The 21,857-nt window shown below is 42.6% G+C and overlaps 1 protein-coding gene across 10 annotated transcripts in view; it reads right to left on the bottom strand.

Moving 5' to 3' along the window:
- The window catches only part of PPFIBP2 (PPFIA binding protein 2), a 1,142,047-nt gene that overhangs the window by 412,981 nt on the left and 707,209 nt on the right, over window positions 1-21,857 (bottom strand). For all 10 annotated transcript variants that reach the window (XM_069223551.1, XM_069223543.1, XM_069223546.1 and 7 more), the window contains one exon: window positions 6,680-6,793. In XM_069223551.1, coding sequence (XP_069079652.1) covers window positions 6,680-6,793 — 114 coding nt within the window. The remainder of the gene's footprint in view (window positions 1-6,679; window positions 6,794-21,857) is intronic.

The following is a 21,857-nucleotide window of genomic DNA, read 5'->3' as shown; positions in this document are numbered from 1 at the left end:
AGTCACTCGATCCTGTGACTCGAAAACACTTCTTCGAAGAAAAACAACTTGTAACACTCCGAGCCCAACACTAGATGGCTGACGTATGCATAGCATGTGTATCTGCAGCTACACATGCCATCAAACGTATATATATATATATATATATATATATATATATATATATATATATATATATATATATATATATATATATAAATAAACATACCTTTTTTACACTTACCCGAGTGTTAAATGCAATATGAATGGTAAAGGTATGCGTTGTAATAAAATAAATTGTAAATGCATGTGAGGAAAAAAACATGTGTTGTAATGTCGTACAACCAGTGAAGATGCTCCACTAATAGGCCATAGGAGATACAGTTGAATGCAGCAGAGAGATTGATAAGAGTAAGGGCAGCAGGTCCACAGTGACTCGAAGGTCTTCTGTTAGACCTGGCATCCTTAGGGTGGTCTTACCCAAGACTTTTTGCCTTTCCCTCCTGTTTTGTTGCTGTATCTTTTTGTTGGCCTTAGGACTCTGAACACTTTACCACTGCTAACCAGTGCTAAAGTGCATGTCCTTCTCCACTAAAACATGGTAACAATGGTGTATGCAAAATTGCCATATACCCAGGGCCTGTAAATTAAATGCTACTAGTGGGCCTGCAGCACTGATTGTGCCACCCACTTAGGTAGCCCTGTAAACATGTGAAAGGCCTGCCACTGCAGAGCCTGTGTGTGTAGTCTCACTGCCACCTGGACTTCGCATCTTAAACCTCTTGCCAAGCCCAGACCTCCCCTTTTTTTAAAACATATAAGTCCCCCCCTAAAGTATTGGTAGCCCATAGGGCAGGGTGCCATGTAAGCAAAAGCCAGGACATGTACCTTTAAGTTGTTCATGTCCTAGCAATGAAAAACTTCTAAAGTCACTTTTCATTACTGTGAGGCCTTTCCCTCTTGAAAGCCAGCTTTGGGAATTTATTTAAATATCTTTAAGCTGTGATTCCTGATATGAGAGGACTGGCATCATCATATTTAGTACCACTGGAATGGTAATAATAAATCCTCTTTACTGGTAGTCAGATTTTTATTACTATTTTTAAAAATGCCACTTTTAGGAAGTGGAATTTCTCTGCACTCTCTGTGCTGTGTGCTTACAGCCTATCTCCAATACCGGTCTGTCTAGGGTTAAGTGACAGGTACACATGTGAATTCCCTTCTGACACTCACAACACAGGATACTCAACTTCATCTGCATTCACCTGCATACTGAAGAGTCTTCCTGGGGAGGAGGTCTGGAAGGACTCACGCTTACATCTCAAAGGCTACTGACCACAGCCCACACAAAGGGACTGATTACCCCCAACTGATAGTCGGGAGCCTAGGCTAAGATGAAAGGGGGGCCTGTGCGCTTCACAGAAATCCTTTGTAGTCCTCTGCCACATTAAAGGCACTTTCTAGTATAAGTACTGGGCCTCTTGACCCACTAAGACAGTACACTACTGGACTAAGAAGAAACTGTGCAGGAGTAAATGTTGCTGCACCAGAAGGACTGCTACTCTGCTGTGACTGACTGTTCCCAGGAACTGTTGTGTTGCCCAGCTGCCTGTTGACCTCTGCCCTACAAACGGAAATCCTAAAGTCCCTTCCAGAGTGACTCCAAGGACCTGCTCTTCTGCCCCTGTGTACTATCTACTTGGGACAGCGACAACATTGTACGCGGTTTGTTGGCATGTCCCCCTGTCCACCCAGAGGTCTCATGGCATCCTAGACCTCGGTATCAGCTGCCTTCTACCGGCATTCACACTCCGGGAGCCGGTCTGCAGGACAAGCACTCCGTTCTGTGGGAGAGCATCTGATACCAGTTGTTGTCAGTAGGGAGGGAACACAGAGCTTCACTTTTCCACAACAACCCTTCTACAATATCTCACAAGCATGGAACCTGCACTTCGCTTCACAAGCAGCCCTGCCCGAGACGAACGTACTCTATGACCTCAGAGAAACCAGACTCCGCAAGACGACAAGGAACAGTGCATCGTGAAGCAGGCCATGTTTCTGAGGCTCACCGACACAACTTGCGGCTCGCCCCCGGCACGCCTTCATTCACCAGGAGCAGCTCACCACGATGCAGGCCCTGTGTTTTAGGCCACCGGCACCGCTCAAGCTTAGCCCCAGGCCCACCTTCCTGCACAAGCAAGGAAGTAACACGACTCACCGATCAGTGCTACAGTCTTCCAAGGAGGTACTCTGGTCACAGGGACTGTGCTTTCGCTGCCGCTGACCCCTGTGACATTGTGGCAGCTGGGGGGAATTACCTGGTGGCATTTCGGCCTCCTAAGGACACTTGGAATCCCGATTAAAACTCTGTCATTGTGTTGTTCTTGTCAAGGAGAATTACCATAAAGGCTCTAGAAGGAGCACGGTCAATTTAAGCACTGCTTTCATTCATGTAAAATGTATATCTCTTGATCTTCTGATTGGATTTTTGTTGTTTTGGTCTTATTTGATACAGATAAATATTCCCTATGTTTCTACAACCAGTGTGGAGTCTTTTTGTAGTGTCTTCATTGGGTTACTGCAATTTAAGTGATAGAGTTCAAATTTTACTAATCCATTAATGGCACAGAAGTTAGCATATGGTGACTTACAAACCTTTACTTAAAAGCCTGACAGAGAAATTATGGACATATCAAATGTGCATGTTTGAATTATGATGGACAATGCGGCTTCCATTCATATTTGACACTGTGTTTTAGCATGAAAGATAGTGTGCATTTATATTTGAATGAATATTGATGTGAATTATCATTGAAAGTATTATCTTTAAGACAAACAGTAGAAATGGAGCATATTAGGAGTATCAAATGAACATGAATTAATCATACTTAAAAATGGCATTTATTAATGTGCGGTACATGCGTGCAGAAAAATAAAAGCACATTTAAAATTGTTCTAATATATCATAAATATTATTTGCAATAAAATAATATGCTTTGCTTATTTGATTCAAATTGTAAGGTGTGCAATAGAATTTATAAGTGTATTAATGTGTATTTAGGCTTTCTTAGCTAGACTAGGCCTGAAGATTCATTTTTGCAGCTATAGAGAAAAATTACTCATTTATTCTGTTCCCTCTGGCCTGAATTGATTCCTATGTTGCTGATGTGATGTTGAATGTACTATTGTATTAAAGACTGAGAACCTGTATCAATGTTAAGTAACAATATTTGTTCTAGCTGTCGAACAAGACAGGAAGCCTTAATCAATTTCTTGTGAGAATTGTTCAGCTCATCCTGTGTACCGTGAGAAAGGATCCCAAAGTAACAATCAACTAGAAAATGTAATATTTTGGCAGAACTGTATGAATTAATTGAAATGACCAAATACTTACTCTGAGAAAATCCAGAATAGATGCAAACTTGATGGTGTCAGCGACTACCATTGGAAGCTGATTCTTGTCCATAATATGAGCCCACCTGGAGGACCTATCGAAGACCCATGGATATTTCTAATTAGTGAGAGACTTTAGACATTTTTAGTCAGTCTGCTGCTGTCCGCGGAGGCCTGAGTGTTCTTCTCGGGTGTTCATGCTGTCACTACTGTCCCTCTCCAAGTCTTGTGCCATTTTTGTCTTTATGTTATGAGTTTCCCTTTAGTACTAATTGTCCCACTTGTTTATGCTGTTCAGTACTAATATGCCCAATCAATTCTGAACTGCTGACCTGTCCTATCCGCAGCCCGTGTTCTCCACTGTCCTGATGCTGCTGTCTACTGATGTTGAGAGAAGGTGAATGCACTACTTGATTAAACTTGCCTCTCTGCTGTCCCATGAGGAGAGGTATAAATTAAATGTGGTTTCTTGTTTCCTTTTCAGCTTAGATAATTACACCAGCCTATTTTTATAGTGAGCTACCCCAGTTAGACGATTGTTTCTAAATTATTTGTGTCTTTCCCTTTTTGTTTTGCCCATATGTGGTAGCCCGCTCCCACAAATGCAAGTCCTAGTTCGTGTTAGAAATAAGAATGACCCAGCCCTGAAATTTGATTGTTAAATTGAATTTTGAAGTTTTACTGATGTCACCGTCATCTGGTTTGAAAACTGAAATAAATGCCCATATTATAGATGTTATTCTTTTGGAGTGTCTAAGAGTATTGATGTTTAGTAGACAATCTTTTTAGACGTTTTGGTCAACCTATGGTTTTCATGTATGCCTATAACTTAGTTTTGCACACCATATACATTACATTGATTTGTGATTGTAATATAGGTTTGAAACATTATTCAGTTTGGAGTTTGATTCAGAGTTTAAAGTTGGTCATGGGCTAGAATTGTTTATGGATTTTATGTTAATGATCTGTGTTGAATGATTCCGATTACTACACTCCTCACTGATCCAGTCGACTTCTAGTGGTGGGATAAGGTATGGTGTCTCACCAGAGCGCTTGTGGTTTCTGAACCCAAGGCAGGAAGAAGACCTCCATGGGCGCTTCTGCATAAGTGTTGCACAAATACTTTACACATTGCCTCTTACGTTATGCCAGACTGTGCTGTGCCAAGCTACCAGAGGGTGAGTAAAGGTTATTTTAGGGTGTGTATCTGACTTAACCTGATTAGAGTGGTGGGTTCTGTCTGGCTTAGGTATACACCTTAGCCAACCATAAATACCATTTCTAACATCTTCCAATTGGAGACCAGTTCAATCTTGGTGCAGAGGTGGTGCCTAGGTTATTGCTATGTGGCTTTGAATGTTTCCACACTGTGCAAAGGATGACAATAAAGGGTGGGGGAAGGGAGTGGCAACATAGTGCTGTTTCCCACAACATAGTATTAGCCTTTGGGGAATATTAGTTTTAGCCTTTCTGAAAAAACCTACATATCTCTGATCAATGTAATTTTCAGGATATGGATATTCTAAGGTCGCAAAGACATGCAGGCAACTGTTGCTCAGAGCTGTAAAACGATCAATGTCTCCAGAATCCTTCTTTATCAGGAGTTGTTTGGAGCAAGACATTCAATTTAATCCTCCAGTGGTGAAGGTAATGTCTAACACATTTAAAGAGATTTATCTCAGCGCAGCTTTGCTTGCAGAGGAAGGAGTGTTGCACCAAGCAACAGTATCTATCCCTAAGACTTGACTGCTACAGCGCAATTCTAAGACAACATGGAGCAGCAACAATCAACAACGATGATGATCACAAGTGACATAACTGGTCACAGAGGTTTTACCTCCTACGTTTCTATGACAGGGTTTGGGACGAATAAGCCAAAGCTGTGGACTGCCGCCTATTGGTGCTCGACTGCAATAGTAGAAGTGACTAAACAAGCGTTTGTAAGTGGTTCGAAATCCAACCAACACAAGGAGTGAGCAAATGCCAAGTGACTTACGTTAACTCGAGTCAATAATCCATTTTACTGCTCAACCTGCCTGTTAAATACCCCAACGTTTTGTTCCTTCCATTAATAAAAATGATGTGGTCTCCTTTTACTCCATGTTAATACTGCTACCTGGCCCAAATTTGGCATTATTATTGAACCACTAGATAAAAGTTTTGCGGAGTTTAGACAAAGGTCCTCTTGAATTCCTGTGCAGTTCGTCGGTTCCTCGGAAAAGTAGCGTTAGTCACAAGAATGTGAGTTTATTCTAATGAGTCCCTCTCCATGTGACACATCACCCCTATTGTATCTGCATTTGATCCTGCAGTGGGGGCGGGGAGATAGGAATTAAACCGCTATCATGTTTCAGCTGTCATCGCGGTTTGAAACTCGAAGCTGCATTTACTTTACGGCATTCTACGACCCTCTTCCCTGCTGGGAGACAACACACAAGCCGTCGAGTTCCTATCTGTAAACCACGCGACTGGTTTTGAAAATATGTTTGCAACTGGCAGTGCATATGAAAAAATGGCATTCATGCAAATACTCTCGGTACTGAAGTTAGAAAGCATTCTTTTTGGAACAACTATGCTGTGAAACAAAAAAGTAAAGAGAAGGTCTCCCGACAAGGCGTGTATTCATTCACTCATTGCTTTTCAATATACCTAACCATGCTGCACTCTGACATCCCGAGGCATGCTCGGACTGTAATAATGCGTCACCTCCTGAAAAAGGCCGACTTTAACCTGCTTGGCAGGTTTTTCGAGTGTCTAACATTTCCTGCCCCCCTTGTCCTGGTGATAAATAGCACTCCGCTGTATTATTTTACAAGACTAGTGTGTCTAACAACAGAGAAGATGGCTGTAAAAGCACAGTCCTGTGCGGAAGGTACAGTTAGGCTTGAAGGTCACGACTCAGTCAAAAATACAACTGTGCAAATTAACTTTGTTAGAAAACATTCGTTGAACACAGTCAGTGTTCTGGGGCTATTTTCACGCACAAAACATTGACTGCGTTGAAAACTTATGAATCTAGCAGTTACGTTAGACATTACACCCCACATGATACAAACCTAAAAAAAATTGGAAGTTATTGAAAAGTATTTACACACACAGACATTATAAAGAAAATATGTAAACCTATTATTAAAAACTCAAAGTAATGAAAACGTCACGTAACAATTAAATAAGTGCCCGTGGTTTCAATCAGAAACAGTTTTGTAAGAAATAATTGTCAGTCGTCTTCTTAAAGTAATTTAAACCAAGAAAAACACTGTCCTAAAAACAAAGGCTAGCTTGCGATGTGTAGAAACTGCATGTTTACCTGCTGGAGCATTTCCTCTGCGGCATTCAGTTTCAGGTGGTGCTCGTCGACACACGATTCCAGGTCCCGGATCTTCTCACCCTGAGCCTCCACTTGGTCTGTGAGGACGCTCACCTACCAACCAAGAATATTTGCAGACAAGTTAGACAAAACAAGGCCGCTAGGCAAGATCTGTACCAAAACTACCAGTCGATCCTGTGTGTAGCGTGCGACTTACGACGCACTGTTGTGACGAGCACAGAAGTAATGCATCAGAATAACACCTCACCAAGGTAATTGCAAAGGTTGACTTAACTCTCCCCGAGCGGTTACAAATACCATCGAAAGATAGCGCCGCAGGTGTAGTGCATCCACCTACGTATGTTCAGGTATTTTTGTGTCAGTGCTTCAGCAGCTCTGTGGGAGCCGCTTTCAAGAGTAAATGAAAAAACAATAACACTGTTCTGCTCGTGCTAACCAATTGCCTGACTGGTAGCAGACACACTAGAACAGCTTCCCTGTCATTGCTGCTCAGGGCAGCCCTGAAAAAATGCGATGTGCTGCGGGCATGCTTAAGCTCTGACAACACAGCACTCCCTTCTGTTCGGAGTCTGCAAGCTGCAGCACGACCGGGAAATGCCCAAGTACAGAAGCAGAGGTGTACATTTCATTTGGAGACACTAAAGAAACGCTTCAGACTCGCAAAGTCTTTACACTTGTATCGATGGCAGTGAATCACCTTATTTCTAAAAGCAATGGTTCTTAGATTGTAACATGCAGCCTATGATCATTTGGCTTGGGGTCCTGGTGAACTTTGACCTCGAGTTGGACCTTATCGCACTACATCTGCTTTCAGTTTCGATTCACACCCGAACGCGTTTTTTTTTTTTTATATTTGCGGTTAAAGATCACCAAAATACACAAACGGGTACATTGGAGCCCACATCTCCAAACATAACGGGCGAACCGCAAACTGCATTTTATAGAAGGTAAGGTTGTACTAATTACTACAAAATACAATTCACAAACCTACAAGTGTAAATCTCTACTTCTCCGATCTTCTGTTTGGGAAGAACTTCACGCGTGATTTTGCAACTAAGTATTAAATGTGGAAGGGATCAGGGAATGGGTAGAAAAGGGGCCTACTTAACAACTAAATGGGTTTATGAAACAGTAAGGAAGGGTGCAGGGAGGTGAGGACAGGGGTTATGGGACTGCTGTGCACAAACTGTACTCTAAATTTAGGAAAGCAAAAAAAAACACCCAAAACAGTGTTAAATGTACACCAGCTTAGAGCTGGAGTAAGTCCAGCAGTACACATGACCAACCACTGGTGCTACAACACCTTCCTGTAGAAAATAATAGAGGCAGGGACTTTAAATTAAACCCCATAATAAATAATTTTAAATTAAATTATTTAAACTAGTTAAAAAACGAGATGTAATTTATTGTTAAAATGATCTCAAAATAAATATTTAAAGTATTTTGTATTTAAAAATGATTGCACCATTTCTTATTAAAATATAATTAACTTAGTTTTGATTAATTTTATACATCACTTTTAATATCTGATAAAATAATTATTTTAATTTAGGTGGCTTTTTAAACTCCATAAAAAATTATCTTAATATATTCAAAATAATTACATTTTAAATGTTGTACTGTACAGCATTTTGTTTGTTGTGTTCTACACCTACACTATATATGTACCCCAACACTACTAGGAAAGACATGGAAACACAATGGACAAGGCTCCTTGGAGCTAAAACACATTATGGGAATTCAGATATATATATATATATATATATATATATATATATATATATAAAAAACAGTGTTGCAGTCTAAGCTTTTCCGTGGCAAACTTACATAGCACAGACTCAACACAGAGGTATTTGGAGCCCTTAACATAAGCAAAAGTTAATATGATTTTTTTAAGCACAGGGAAATTAAGTAATCTTCCCAGAATCACAGGATGTTGAGCCAACACATAGACTCGAACCTTGTTTCCCAGTTCCAAAGTTGTCAGTTCTGTCCGTAACATAATACCCTCAGTGGTTGGTAATGTGTGTTACTGGACTTACAACAACTTCTTTTTGGCAGTAGTATCTTACACTTATAATTTTGGTTCCACCCTGGGTCCAGTGGGTGGAGACATTAAGTCTACACTTCTGAGAAACTTTACACTTGTAGATGGTGAATAGCAAAAAGTAGTAAAGTTATTCCGAATTGTATAAGTAAACCCAAAAGTGTAAGCTACCACTGTAAATAGACTTGAATGGGTAAATCTATGATTCATAAAGTTAAGACTACAACCTCTCTAGATTTAATCGTTTTGGAAATTCACAAAATCCCAAACAGTAGTTTTCAAAATCTAGATAAATCATACAATATTCAGTGTACGCCCATATGGACTCTCAATCAATCTCTCAAGATATGCTCACTGCTAGGCTGATCTTTGCTTCTTGAGGTACTTCAATACTTTGAAACGATTTTCACCACTGTACGTATTTTTTTTCTGTTTTTATCTCCTTCACACAGGTACATGGACTGAACACATTGGGGTGTAGTCAGCTGGGCACTGCACATCTTGTGTTCAGAGTTCGATTGAGAGTCCATTTAGGCAAGACTTTATGAGCGGTCACACCTTAAGTGTAAGACATGGAGTAAGCCCCCTTGGGCACAATACACAGCATGACTTTGACATTGGAATAATATATTCTTTACACCTACAACACATAGCATGCTGAGCTGAGAGGACTGGCATGACTTTAGACACATAGTTAATCACAGCATGCAGGAACCGAGATTACGTTTAGCACTCAATGATATTTCAGTGATATACATATCCTGAGGGACCATAGGATACCCACATGGTCACATCATGAGCATTCGTTGTTCCCACCACAGTGCTAACATTGGTCTCTGCAGCCCACATGGGCAAGATCTGCTACTTGCCTTGAGTTTATTTCATGTATCATGTACTGTATTTACTTTTTTTGTTCTCATGTAATGCACACTACACCATGTGCTGTTAAAACATTGTTGCATTTTATTACTTGAACATCACCTGTCTTACGGCCATATTACAGGACTCCAGGATCCCATAAGCCATTGGACGCATTGCGCTGATATAGTATTTCCGCTCTCATGTTCAGTATAGCTAGGAGGGCCCCACACCATTTTTGTGTGTTGATTTATCATTGTGTAGTCGATATTGTGACCTCAGTTTATTATTAAGGTTTTTTCACGCAATCTACTTAAGTATATCACATCTCATGGGCTGACTAGCATTAGCACGAGAGATCATTTATTACCTCTCTCTATATTGTTACTTTCATGTGCCATGCCCATTTTACCAATGTTTTCCAAACTCAATATGCAGGGACTATGACGCTTATTGTACTGTACTCAGCAATTCAGTTTTCAGTCAGCCCGTTATCTATTGCATGACTGGGGTTCTCCTGGGTTTTTCTAATAGATATCCAAGTTAACGTTTGCTCATTATTCACAATTGCAGGCACTAACCGGTTACGACGTACTGATGCCTAATATATTGAACTTATTCACTTTTTACCATCTACTGTGATTCAACAGTGTATGTGTTAATATGGCGGCTGACTTTGAGGTTTGTTTACACTCTTTTTCACTCATTGGTGTCAGTCATTGATGTTACTGATCCACTATATGTAATGACCACGTCAGTTCCTCTTCCCTTACAGTGAACAAGGCTACGACCAAAACGCACTGGTGAAGACATACTTTGTGAATAAACCTGCATTGCAAATTAAGAAGTGTCTTGTGAAATGCTTGACGATTTCATTAAGGACTGTGTTATTTTGGGCACCTGGAGCCCGACACGGACAGCCACTTATTGAGCCCCTGAACTCCGGCTTCTATTGTGGATACACACACACACATATATATATATTGAAAGAGAGAGAAAGAATGCAAGTCTCTCTTTCTCTCCCTCTCTCTCTCTATATATATGTACATACATATATATATATATATATATATATATATATATATATATATTCACTGAAAAAAGCCTACAAGGGTGCCATAGTTAGGAAATAGAATTAAAAAACCAATAGAAATTCACTGGAAAAAAAACAAAGGTGACAGGGACGTTATAGGACGTTATAGGACGGTTCTGAATTTACTCGTACAAAATCACAGATCAGCAGTTTTAGTCAGAGTGATTTTAAGGTACCAAAACTCGAACCCTAAGGTGACTATAACTCACGGCCCCTGCCATGCACAGATTTTCTTCATTATTTATCTGCTAATGGTTCATTTATATTTTTAAGACCGTTATTGAAATTGTTATGAGTACTGTAAAATCTGAAGTGAGTTATAGTGTGCAAAGGGACCACGGGGTGGAGCCTCAAGACCACTGAGGTCCTCACCGGCTTTGCATCTACTGCAGGAGCCGGCATTGCTTTTGTACACAGGGAGTTGCTAAACATGCAGCTCCCTGTCTGCAAAAGCAATCGGTTCATCCCTTTCCGTGCCTGAATCTCTGAGGGAAGGAAAAGAGATGAAACCTCTGCTTCCACTGGGCGAGAGCACTTTGACAGCTCTCACCTGCTGGAAGCAGAGTGTTTGATCTCACGTGGCAGGAGCTGTCAAAGCTTCCCCCAAGTCAGAGCAAACAGCTATGTCCTGGGGAGGCCACCCCGGACACAGAAGGAGCCAACCCTGGAGGGGTAGCAACCCAAGGCTATTACTGGCTCCACGAGAGGGGTCCCGATGTTTAACTTTGCCCCATTGAGGTGCTGGTCCCCGGGACTGGGGGTCCGCGATGGACCCCTTTCATTATTTTCTTCAGTCCCAGGGATGTGGCAATCCCCGGGGCTGCTGAGGGGGTGGGGTGGTAAGGGGTCACGCGGGGCCCTGCACAAATTCTGTATTTAGCCCCGGGGAGGTGACAGTCCCGAGGGTGTGTGTCTCCCCCATATACAATAAAGATTTTGCAGCGGGAGGTAATGGCCAACTGGGTGCTTACACATATTTGGCTATTCGCCCCGGGGAGGCAGTGGTCCCCAGGACTAATATAAGCTCTAGGAGGGGGGCTCTGGTCCACTCGGGGGCCGAATAAAAAAAGTAAAAATAAAAAAATCTAATGAAAATGCTTTTTAGCCCTGGTGAGGTCTGCAAGGGACCCCTAAACCAAGGCTAGAGGCTCAGGATAAGCCTACCCTGGCCCTTTTTCTTTTTTAACTTTTTCTTGTGGGACTCGACTCAAGCAAAGTCCTAAGATGGCTGCCAACACTTCCTTGTTGAAGAGCTGGCAAGATATCAGCATGGGGACAGTTGGATATGCAGAGGATCCGCATCCTTAGATATCTGTATTTTCTAATTTTTAATTGCTCTAAAACTACTGAATGAACTTACACCAAATCACAAAAAGCACAATCAGCACAAAAAAGATCTATCTTACTGACAAACTTGGTGTACTTCTATTCAGCGGTTTGGGTTGTAGACATGTCTGAAGACCCTATGGAAAAATGAATGGGGAAAAAAGTGTTTTGGGAAGCACCCTTGTTCTTGGCCCCCGCTTGACGGATCACCTTGAAATTTTCAAGACAGCAGCTGAACCGACTGAAATGTGAACATTTCATGAAGTTTTAAACAGCACTTAAGTTACTGGCAAATAACAAAAATGCCCTAAATATAACTACCGACTGGCGACCACCAGTAGTTAAAAATAAAATAAAAAAAAATAATATAATAATATCTATATATATATATATATATATATATATATATATATATATATATATATATAGTTATACAGCTTTCAAGTAGCAATACAAATGTCAAGATAACACTTGTAATTATGTTCCTGCTTGAGAGAGATCAGACTTTTGCCTAGTGGCAGTTTTGATGCCATAAAGTAGCGCAGAGGGTTAATATACCTGCTGCAAAAAACAGACCTGTATTTCATGTGGATAGTTGAGTGGATTAGTAAAGCCAGCCATTAAAACAAATGAGACGCATATGAGAGAGAGGCTATGGAGCGATGAGGGGCACTTTTGCTGGGTGGTAGGGAGGGAATCCAAGGAGGAGGTCTTGGCAGGGGGTGGCCGCCATAAATGATTGTCGCACTGGGTGCCACCAGCGCTAAAGACTGTGATGATTGGTATGTGGTAAGGTGAAGTAATACTGTGTCTTTTTTGTGTCTTTGGAGAGCCTGCTGATTTTGGAAAGAAGGAAAGGTAAGGTGACCCAGCGTTATTTAGTGCTGCAGATGTAACTCACACACACACCCTCCAACAGTTTTAGAACAAGATGTCTGCCTTCTATGTAGGATAGTGTTTTAGAAGGGTTGTTTTAGCCAGTAGTAGAGATGTTGTCTCGCTGGATGACAGCTGCTCAAACTCTAACTCGAGTTATGGAGGACAGCTCTGAGGCAGTATCAGAGTTTGAGACGGTGAAAGAATCTGAGGAAGAGGATAATGGAGCAGAATGTGGAAGTGAATTTTCAGTCGGCAGAGTCCCACCCGATGACTCATCTTCCAACGATTCTGAGGGAGACAATGACAGTCATTGCTGTCCCGTCAGAGGCAGAGTCTGTGCAGCAGGACAACAGTAACAGGTTAGATCAACCCAGAGAGAAGGCACGTGAGACAGCAAGCAGAGACGGAGTGCTCTCTTGGCAGTCCCTCAATGTAGTTCGGCCCCAAATTCTGCATTTCACTGGTGATGCTAGATATCAATACGATCAACTTTTTGCCAACTGAATACATCCATTTCTTTTTGGATGTTGACTTCCTTTAGCAAATTGCACAGCAAACAAATCTGCATGCCAAACAATTTCTGAGGGAGCATAGAGCTAGGGCCTCATTTAGGGGATCAGTGGACTCCCACTTCTCTGGAGGATTTGAAAATATTTTTGGGCCTTATGCTCAAATGGGGTTAGTGCAGAAACCAACCTTGCAATCTTACTGTTCTACTCGCACGGTCTGGGTAACCCCCATGATTGCACCATAAATAAGCATAGATAGTTTTTTGCTATTGCAGCGCATGCTGCATTTCAATGACAATTCTGCTGCAATGACCCAGGACTATCCAGACCACAACAGGTTGTTCAAAATTCAGCCTGTCGTGAAACATTTGTCTGCCAGGTTTCCAGGGATTTGTCTCCTGGAAAGAATATAGCTGTTGATGAATCCTTGATTCTGTACAAAGGGCGGTTGCTGTTCAGGCAGTACATTGCGAGACAAACAGCTCACTGTGGCTGTACATGCTGTGTGAAATCTCTACTGGCTATGTGTAGAGCGTGAGAGTGTATAAAGGGAAGGACTCCACTCTAATCCCTGTAGGTTGCCCTCCCAAGCTAGAGGTCACTGAAATGGGAGCTTGTCCAGCCACTCATTTACAAATTTGATGGAGTGGCTGGACAAACTCCCATGTGCACACTTTCTATTGAGGAGTAGAGCTGTTCAGTGAGCTCCACAAAGCTAGCACTGTGGCCTGTGGTAGAGTTCTTTGTCACTGCAAAGGATTCCCGTAGGGGCTTGTTTGCAGGAAGCTCTAGAAATCCCAAGCACTGCACTGCGTTCCAACAAATTGCTCACAGTCAAGTTCTTGGATAGGCATGATGTGTACGTGCTCACTACAATTCAAGATGAGAGCACTTCCCATCACGGTTTGGTGTCAAATGACCGAAGTTCACAAGCTCACCTGTATCCTTGATTACAACAAGTACATGGGTGGAGTGCACAAGAATGACCAGGTTCTTTAGCCATACAATGCAAGTGCACTTGGTACAAGGAACTGTTTACCCGTCTGATCCAGCTGGCAACTTACAGTGCATATGCTGTTTATCGTCAGACAACTACAAGAAGACTCGTGTCTTTTCTTGACTTTCAGCTGTCTGTCAGTGAAAGTCTCACTGCTACAGAAGCAGCAGCCTCCACTTCATATGTTCTGGAGAAGGTGGGAAGGCTGCAGAGTTGACACTTTGGTGATCACATTCCAAAAACCCATAATAAGGATAAATCATGTAGTCTTGTAAAGTCTGCTCGAAGTAGGGAAAGAGGCAGGATAGTCATGTTTATTGTCTCCAAAGGCCCATCTCAGCCAGGCCTGTTTTTTCCTACTTGCTTAACTTGTATCATACTAAAACAAACTACTGGAAAATTGACTGAGGTGGATCTGCTGTTAAGTAAACCTTTCAGTGGCTGTGCATGGATACCTACCGTCCACGGGCCACTATTTCGCTAGGCAAGCAGCTGTAAAATTTTAATTCCTCTACTTCACGAAGTGCTTGACACCTATGTCTGCCGTCAGATTGTGGTAGCTGTTCTGTTCGTCGATTGACAAGTGCATTATAGTACCCACACTGCACATACCAGTGGACAGAACATATGCTACATTGTCACGGAGTACGCTGTGTGGCAAAATGTTAAGGCATGGCTGGATTTTGAAGTGTTTGTTAGGGAACCTATGAATACTACACAAGGACCTTCCTGATTTCCCGCAAGAACCAGAGTAAGGGCCTGATTTATGTTTTGGCGGAGGGGTTACTCCATCACAACAGTGACGGATATCCCGTCCTCTGAAATCTAAATCCCACTGTTTACTATGGGACTTCGATTTTGGCAAATGGGACATCCGGCTCTTGTGATGGTATAACCCCACGGCCGAAATCTAAATAAGTCCCTAAGTGTAATAAGTTAAAAAAAAAGTTGTGTGAGACTTATTCACCAACATTTCTGCTTCCTTTGCAAACTCAATTAGCAACTTGTATCATAACCAATGTAACTGAAAAGAGACAAGGGTCACAATATCTCCTATGATGATTGTTTTCACATCTTTAGTATAAGATGTGAAAGCAACCATCAAACATGATATTGTGTCCTGTACTGTTCTCCAATAACATTGGGTATGATACAAGTTAATAATTAAGTTTTCACACTATCAAACCAAAGTAGAAGTGTCAGTGAACGAGGCCCACAGGAAATTAGTTTGGCTTACAGATTTAGGGAACTTAGGCAGTATTCCCCAGAATGTTTGCCTTAGTATCAATGGTAGATATGTACGCTTAGTTTGAGGAATAGGCCTCGGAAGGTATACTCAGACACCCCCAACTTGCATCCGCAAACTGGACAGAGTTGGATTTAGCACAGTTAGTATGCTGGTGGCGCATGAAAGACGTTTTCTTGAGCTGCAAGTAGCTAGGGATGTAAGGCATTAGTATATGTTCACTTGGCAATTATACAGGGTTAGTCAGGATTCTGATGAGGACAGAGACATGAACGGGTAAGAAAAGCTAACAGTAGATGTGCTTTACCTGGGATATTGCTTAGGTAGACGACAGATAGTAAAGACAGTACAGATACACATGCCATGACTTCACCTATGGATTCAAATGCATTGCTGCTATAGCCCCAATACTGAATTGCCATGGCACGCATGGGTGAATGCTTGACCTGCTTGCCATGATCATCCACTTTCAGAACTTAATAGATGTTCAGTTTGCTGAATAAGAGCATTACAGCATTACAGTCCCATATGCTACAGTGGATGGAACATATGCTAAGTTCTCACGGATTACCCTGTGTGACAAAAACTCCTGTTTTTCATAAGTTGTGATGTACCCTTTAGGGAACATCCAAACATTTTCCAGCATGTTTGCCTTAGTTTCAATGGTAGATATGCTCACTCAGCTTGAGAAATGACGCCTCAGGGGAATTCTCCGACACCCCCGACTTGCATCCACAAACTGGGCAGAGTTGGATTTAGCACAGTGAGTGCACTAAAGGCGCATGAAAGACATGTCTCCTTAGCCTCATGTGATTCATGGTAGGCATTAGTAAAGATTCACTAAGCGTGCATTTGGTAATGTTCAGGAAGAAGGAAGCAGTTACTTGACAGTGGTAAAATGTAGTAAAACTTATTCCGACCTGTGGTGTATGAAGGTATTGGGCCCTTGGATGGTGGTGGTAAGTTGATGTGAGTGCACTGATCAGTTGGATAGGACCGCTAGCCGGCGGTATGAAAGTCTTGTGTGTGATTCGTGAATGGCGTGTGAATGGACCATAAAGCAGATAGTGCCTTGACGCAGAATATATGGCTCACATTCACAAGTCTTCGTTTCAATATTCTGATACTTCGATAAGTATTTGTGCTTTGAAGCCTTCATTTCTGGAGGTGCAAAAATAATGGTGGATTAACTTTAACAAATTCGTACCAGATTTAGATCTGTAGCAGTAAGATTCCTAAGAACTCCTTTTTTTTGTCATTATGGGTAGGTGTGGATTTTGGGCCCGAGCTCAGGCAGCACCTAGGCAGACCTTGTAAAGCACCTAAAAACACAATAGCGCCAACTGAGGCTACAACGTCGCCTTGACGGAGTTGTTCTCAACCGTCCAACGCCACTCGCGAGGGAGTCTGGGCCAGTCACTGAGTCACACGGACCCCAGGCACAGTAACTTTGAAAGCAATGAGGAAGCAAAGATGCCGTAGAAAGTCAGGGAGGTGAGGCTTCGCTGGAAACAATGTGGTGCCGCTTTCTTACTGCTCGGCAGGGGAGGTGAGGCGTTGGTTCCTTACGGTTGCAGGGGCGATGATCAGTGGAGAGAAGTCGGTTCCTAACGATCCGGCGGGGTCGATGAATCCAGCAGGTCAAAATGCAAGGCGTCGACTTCAGGGTGTCACAATCACACCACAGGGCCACAGGTGCTGTGGGGTAGTCTGAGTTCGGTGTCCTGGACATCAGTGACATGGCACTCAGGACTCACACTGTGGCGGGACTTCGGAGCTGCTGCACGGGGGTCGGGCCTGTACTCAGCGGGGACCACAGCTCTGGAGTAGGCAGCGGCGTGGAGTTGAACAGCAGCTCCAATTCTGAAGTCGCTCCAGAGTTGGTTTCTTCTTATTTACACCAGAACTCACTCCCAAGGGCCCAGGAACAGGATATTGCACCACTTGGCAAGTCAGGACTCTCAGCAAGAGAGCCCAGGTGCTGAGGGATGAAGTCTTTGATGTCCCTGAGACTTCTAACAGGAAGCAAGCTCAGTTCAAGCCCTTGGAAGCAGGATGTAGAAAGCAAAGTCCAGTCCTTTTACTCCCAGGACAGAAGTAGCAAGCATCAGGCCAACACAGCAAAGCAACAAGCAGAGCGGCAGTCCCTCCTTTCAGCATCTATCTCTTTTTCCTGTCAGAATGTCCTCAGTCCAGAAGGATTCTAAAGTTGATGTCTCAGAAGTCCAATACTTATACTCATTTTTGCCTTTGATGTAGGCAATCTTCAAAGGAAAGCCTTTACACTGCACAAGACCATACCTTTCCTGCCCTGGCCCCAGACACACCCCAAGGGGCTGGAGGCTCCTTTGTGTAAGAACAGGAACAGGTGCAAGTGTCAGCTCCTCTTACCACTCTAGCCCAGGAAGACCCATCAGGATATGCAGGGCACACTTCAGCTCCCGTTGTGTGACAGTCTAGAGTTAATCCACAAACAGCCTAACTGTCATCGGAAGATGTATTTTTAAATTGTGAGTTCAGAGACCCCAAACTTCAAATCTCTATCTGCTCCCAAAGGGAAATTAGACTTAAAAGATATTTCAAGGCAATCCCTATCTTAACCTATGGGAAAGATTGGCCTTGCAGTAGTGAAAACCCAAGTTAGCAGTATTTCACTATCAGGACATATAAAACACATTTCACACCTTTTCTTTTAAATACACTCCACCCTGCCCATGGAGCTGCCTTGGGCCTACCTTAGGGGTGACTTACATGTAGTAAAAGGGAAGGTTTGGGCCTGGCAAGTGGGTGCACTTGCCAGGACGAAATGGCAATTAAAAATTGCCCACATAGACATTGCATTGGCAGGTCTGAGGCATGTTTACAAGGCTACTCCTGTGGGTGGCACAATCAGTGCTGCAGGCCCACTAGTAGCATTTGATTTACAGGCCCCCTGTACACACGGTGCACTATACTAGGGACATGCTAGTAAATCAAATATGCCAATCATGGATAAACCAATCACCGAAACCATTTAGACAGGGAGCACTTGCACTCAACAGTGGCAAAGTGCTTAGAGCCCTAAAGCCAGCAAAGAATAAAAAAACAGGAGCACAGGAGCCAAAAAGACAGAAGAAACCACACCAAGAGCTGACGGTTCTAACGATCACCACAATATGTTATGGACTCTTCCCTATCGTGGGCACTTGGCCCACCCAAACAAGTGAAGTAACATTTTTGTCAGGAAACCTGGAGGAACGCTGAGTGGTAGGAAAGTTGTGCCATCCTGGTGATGCCACAACTTTTCCACTCAGAAATGCGTGGAAAATATTACATTTTAGCTAAATTTGAGGTTTGCAGCAGGTAGTGGGTAAGAAAACATTGAGGGAGCCACACAAGCCACACATCCCTGAACTCACTCTGGCGTCTAGCTTTCAGAATTGTATGGGTTTGATGGGTTTCCCTAGATGGGCACTGACCCTGGGAGCAAAAACAAAGGTGCCCCCCCCCCCCCCCCACGCAAAACCAGATTGTTTTGTGATAGATCATTCGGATATCTCCACAATATGTTTAGGGCTGTTTCCTGCTGCAGGCACTAGGTCAATCCACATAAGCGAGATACCATTTTTATCGGAAGACCTAGGGTAATGCCAGGGAGAAGATAGTTTGTGGCTCTCTGCAAATTCCAGAACTTTCCATCACAAAAATGTGATGAAAATGTATTTTTAGTGAAAGTTTGAGGTTGCCAAAGGATTCTGGGTCAAGCAACGTGGAAAGAGCCACACAAGTCAGCCCACCCTGGATTTCCCTATGTGATTATCTTTCAAACATGTACAGGATGGCCTGGTTTCCCTAGATGCCGACTGAGCTAGGGTCCAAAAGCTCGAGCACCCACATTGGGAAAGAAAGGTCAGCTTTCGGTGGAAAAATGTGCTGCATCAATGTTGCGTTTTGTGCCAGGGGGAACTGGGTCTACCCACACAAGCAAGGTACTATTTTTAATGGGAGACCTGGAAGAACGCCGGGTGGAAAGATGTGTGTGGCTCCCCACAAATTCCAGAACTTTCCATTACAGAAATGTGAGGAAATTGTGTTTTATAGTTAGAAATGTTAGAGATTTCCAAGGGATTCTGGGTTACAAAACGTGGTGAGAGCCACACAAGTCTGCCCACCCAGGATAACCCCAGGTGTCTAGTTTTCAAAAATGCACAGGTTTGGTAGGTTTCCCTAGGTGCCGGCTGAGCTAGAGGCCAAAATCTACAGCTTGGCACTTTGCAAAGAACAGCTCTGTTTTCTTTGGGAAAATGTGATGTGTCCATGCTGTGTTTTGGGGCATTTCCTGTCGCAAGCACTAGGCCTACCCACACAAGTGAGGTACCATTTTTATCGGGAGACTTGGGGGAATGTTGGGTGGAAGGAAGTTTGTGGCTCCTCTCAGATTCCAGAACTTTCTGTCACCAAAATGTGAGGAAAAAGTGTTTTTTTGGGCCAAATTTTGAGGTTTGCAAAGGATTCTGGGTAACAGAACCTGGTGAGAGCCCCACAAGTCACCCCATCTTGGATTCCCCTAGGTGTCTAGTGTTAAAAAATGCACAGGTTTGGTAAGTTTTCCTAGGTGCTGGCTGAGCTAGAGGCCAAAATCCACAGCTAGGCACTTTCCAAAAAACATGTCAGTTTTCTTTAGGAAAATGTGATGTGTCCATGTTGTGTTTCTTGTCACAGGCATTCGGCCTACCCACGCAAGTGAGCTACAATGTTTTCCGGGAGACTTGGGGGAACACAGAATAGCAAAACAAGCGTTATTGCCCCTTGTCATTCTCTACATTTTTTCCTTCCAAATGTAAGAAAGTGTGTCAAAAATACATCTATTTGAGAAATGCCCTGTAATTCACATGCTAGTATGGGCACCCCGGAATTTAGAGATGTGCAAATAATCACTGCTTCTCAACACCTTATCTTGTGCCCAATTTGGAAATACAAAGGTTTTCTTGATACCTATTTTTCACTCCTTATATTTCAGCAAATGAATTACTGTAAACCCGGTATAGAATGAAAACCCATTGCAAGGTGCAGCTCATTTATTGGCTCTGGGTACCTACGGTTCTTGATGAACCTACAAGCCCTATATATCCCGCAACCAGAAGAGTCCAGCAGATGTAACAGTGTATTGCTTTAAAAAAATTTGACGATCGCAGAAAAAAGTTACAGAGTAAAACATGGAGAAAAATGGCTGTTTTTTTTTACGTCAATTTCAATATTTTCGGTAGGAAAATTACCCCTTGCTGAATTCAGAATTTTGTCTACTTTTCAGAAATGTTTAGCTTTCTGGGGTCCAGCATTGGTTTCACACCCATTTCTGTCACTAACTGGAAGGAGGCTGAAAGCACAAAAAATAGTAAAAATGGGGTAGGTCCCAGTAAAATGCCAAAATTGTGTTGAAAAATGGGGGGTTCTGATTCAAGTCTGCCTGTTCCTGACAGCTGGGAAGATGTTGATTGTAGCACTGCAAACCCTTTGTTGATGCCATTTTCAGGGAAAAAACAACAAGCCTTCTTCTGCAGCCCTTTTGTTCCCATTTTATTTTTTTTTTAAACAAAATTTCCGCTGTATTTTGGCTAATTTCTTGGTCTCCTTCAGGGGAACCCACAAACTCTGGGTACCTCTAGAATCCCAAGGATTGTGGAAAAAAAGGACACAAATTTGGCGTGGGTAGCTCATGTTTACAAAACGTTATGAGGGTCTAATCGCAAACTGCCCCAAATAGCCAAAAAAAGGCCTCGCACCTAAGGGGGAAAAGGCCTGACAGCGAAGGGGTTAATGCAGTGAAGCGATCTTGATGCCAGCATTTTATTCAGTCCCTTCCCACAAAGTAAGTTGTGGCATGCAAAGACTTTCAAAAATATAAACATTTAGGATATTTTTTTTTACAAATGTGTCAATATACTAGGTTATTCTCTGGGCTGGGAATATTGGAAAGCACAAATGATATTTTAATGCTAAGCTTTGCCTGCTGATATTTAAAAGAAAGCATTGGCTGCTATTCTTTTGGCTTTGTCAATGCTTTTTTGTCATTTGTGTGATCCTTGTGAAAGAGCGGAGTATGGTTATTCACAGTGAAAATGACCAATGACTGAAGTGGGCTGACCGACACTGTATGCAGAGGGCAGAAGAAAACGGAACAATACTACAATCAGAGGATGATGAGGGCTGGTTTTATAAATAT

This window comes from Pleurodeles waltl, chromosome 3_1, assembly GCF_031143425.1.
Source record: "Pleurodeles waltl isolate 20211129_DDA chromosome 3_1, aPleWal1.hap1.20221129, whole genome shotgun sequence".
In the NCBI taxonomy this organism is placed as follows: Eukaryota; Metazoa; Chordata; class Amphibia; order Caudata; family Salamandridae; genus Pleurodeles; species Pleurodeles waltl.
This window is presented reverse-complemented; position numbering and strand designations above follow the sequence as displayed.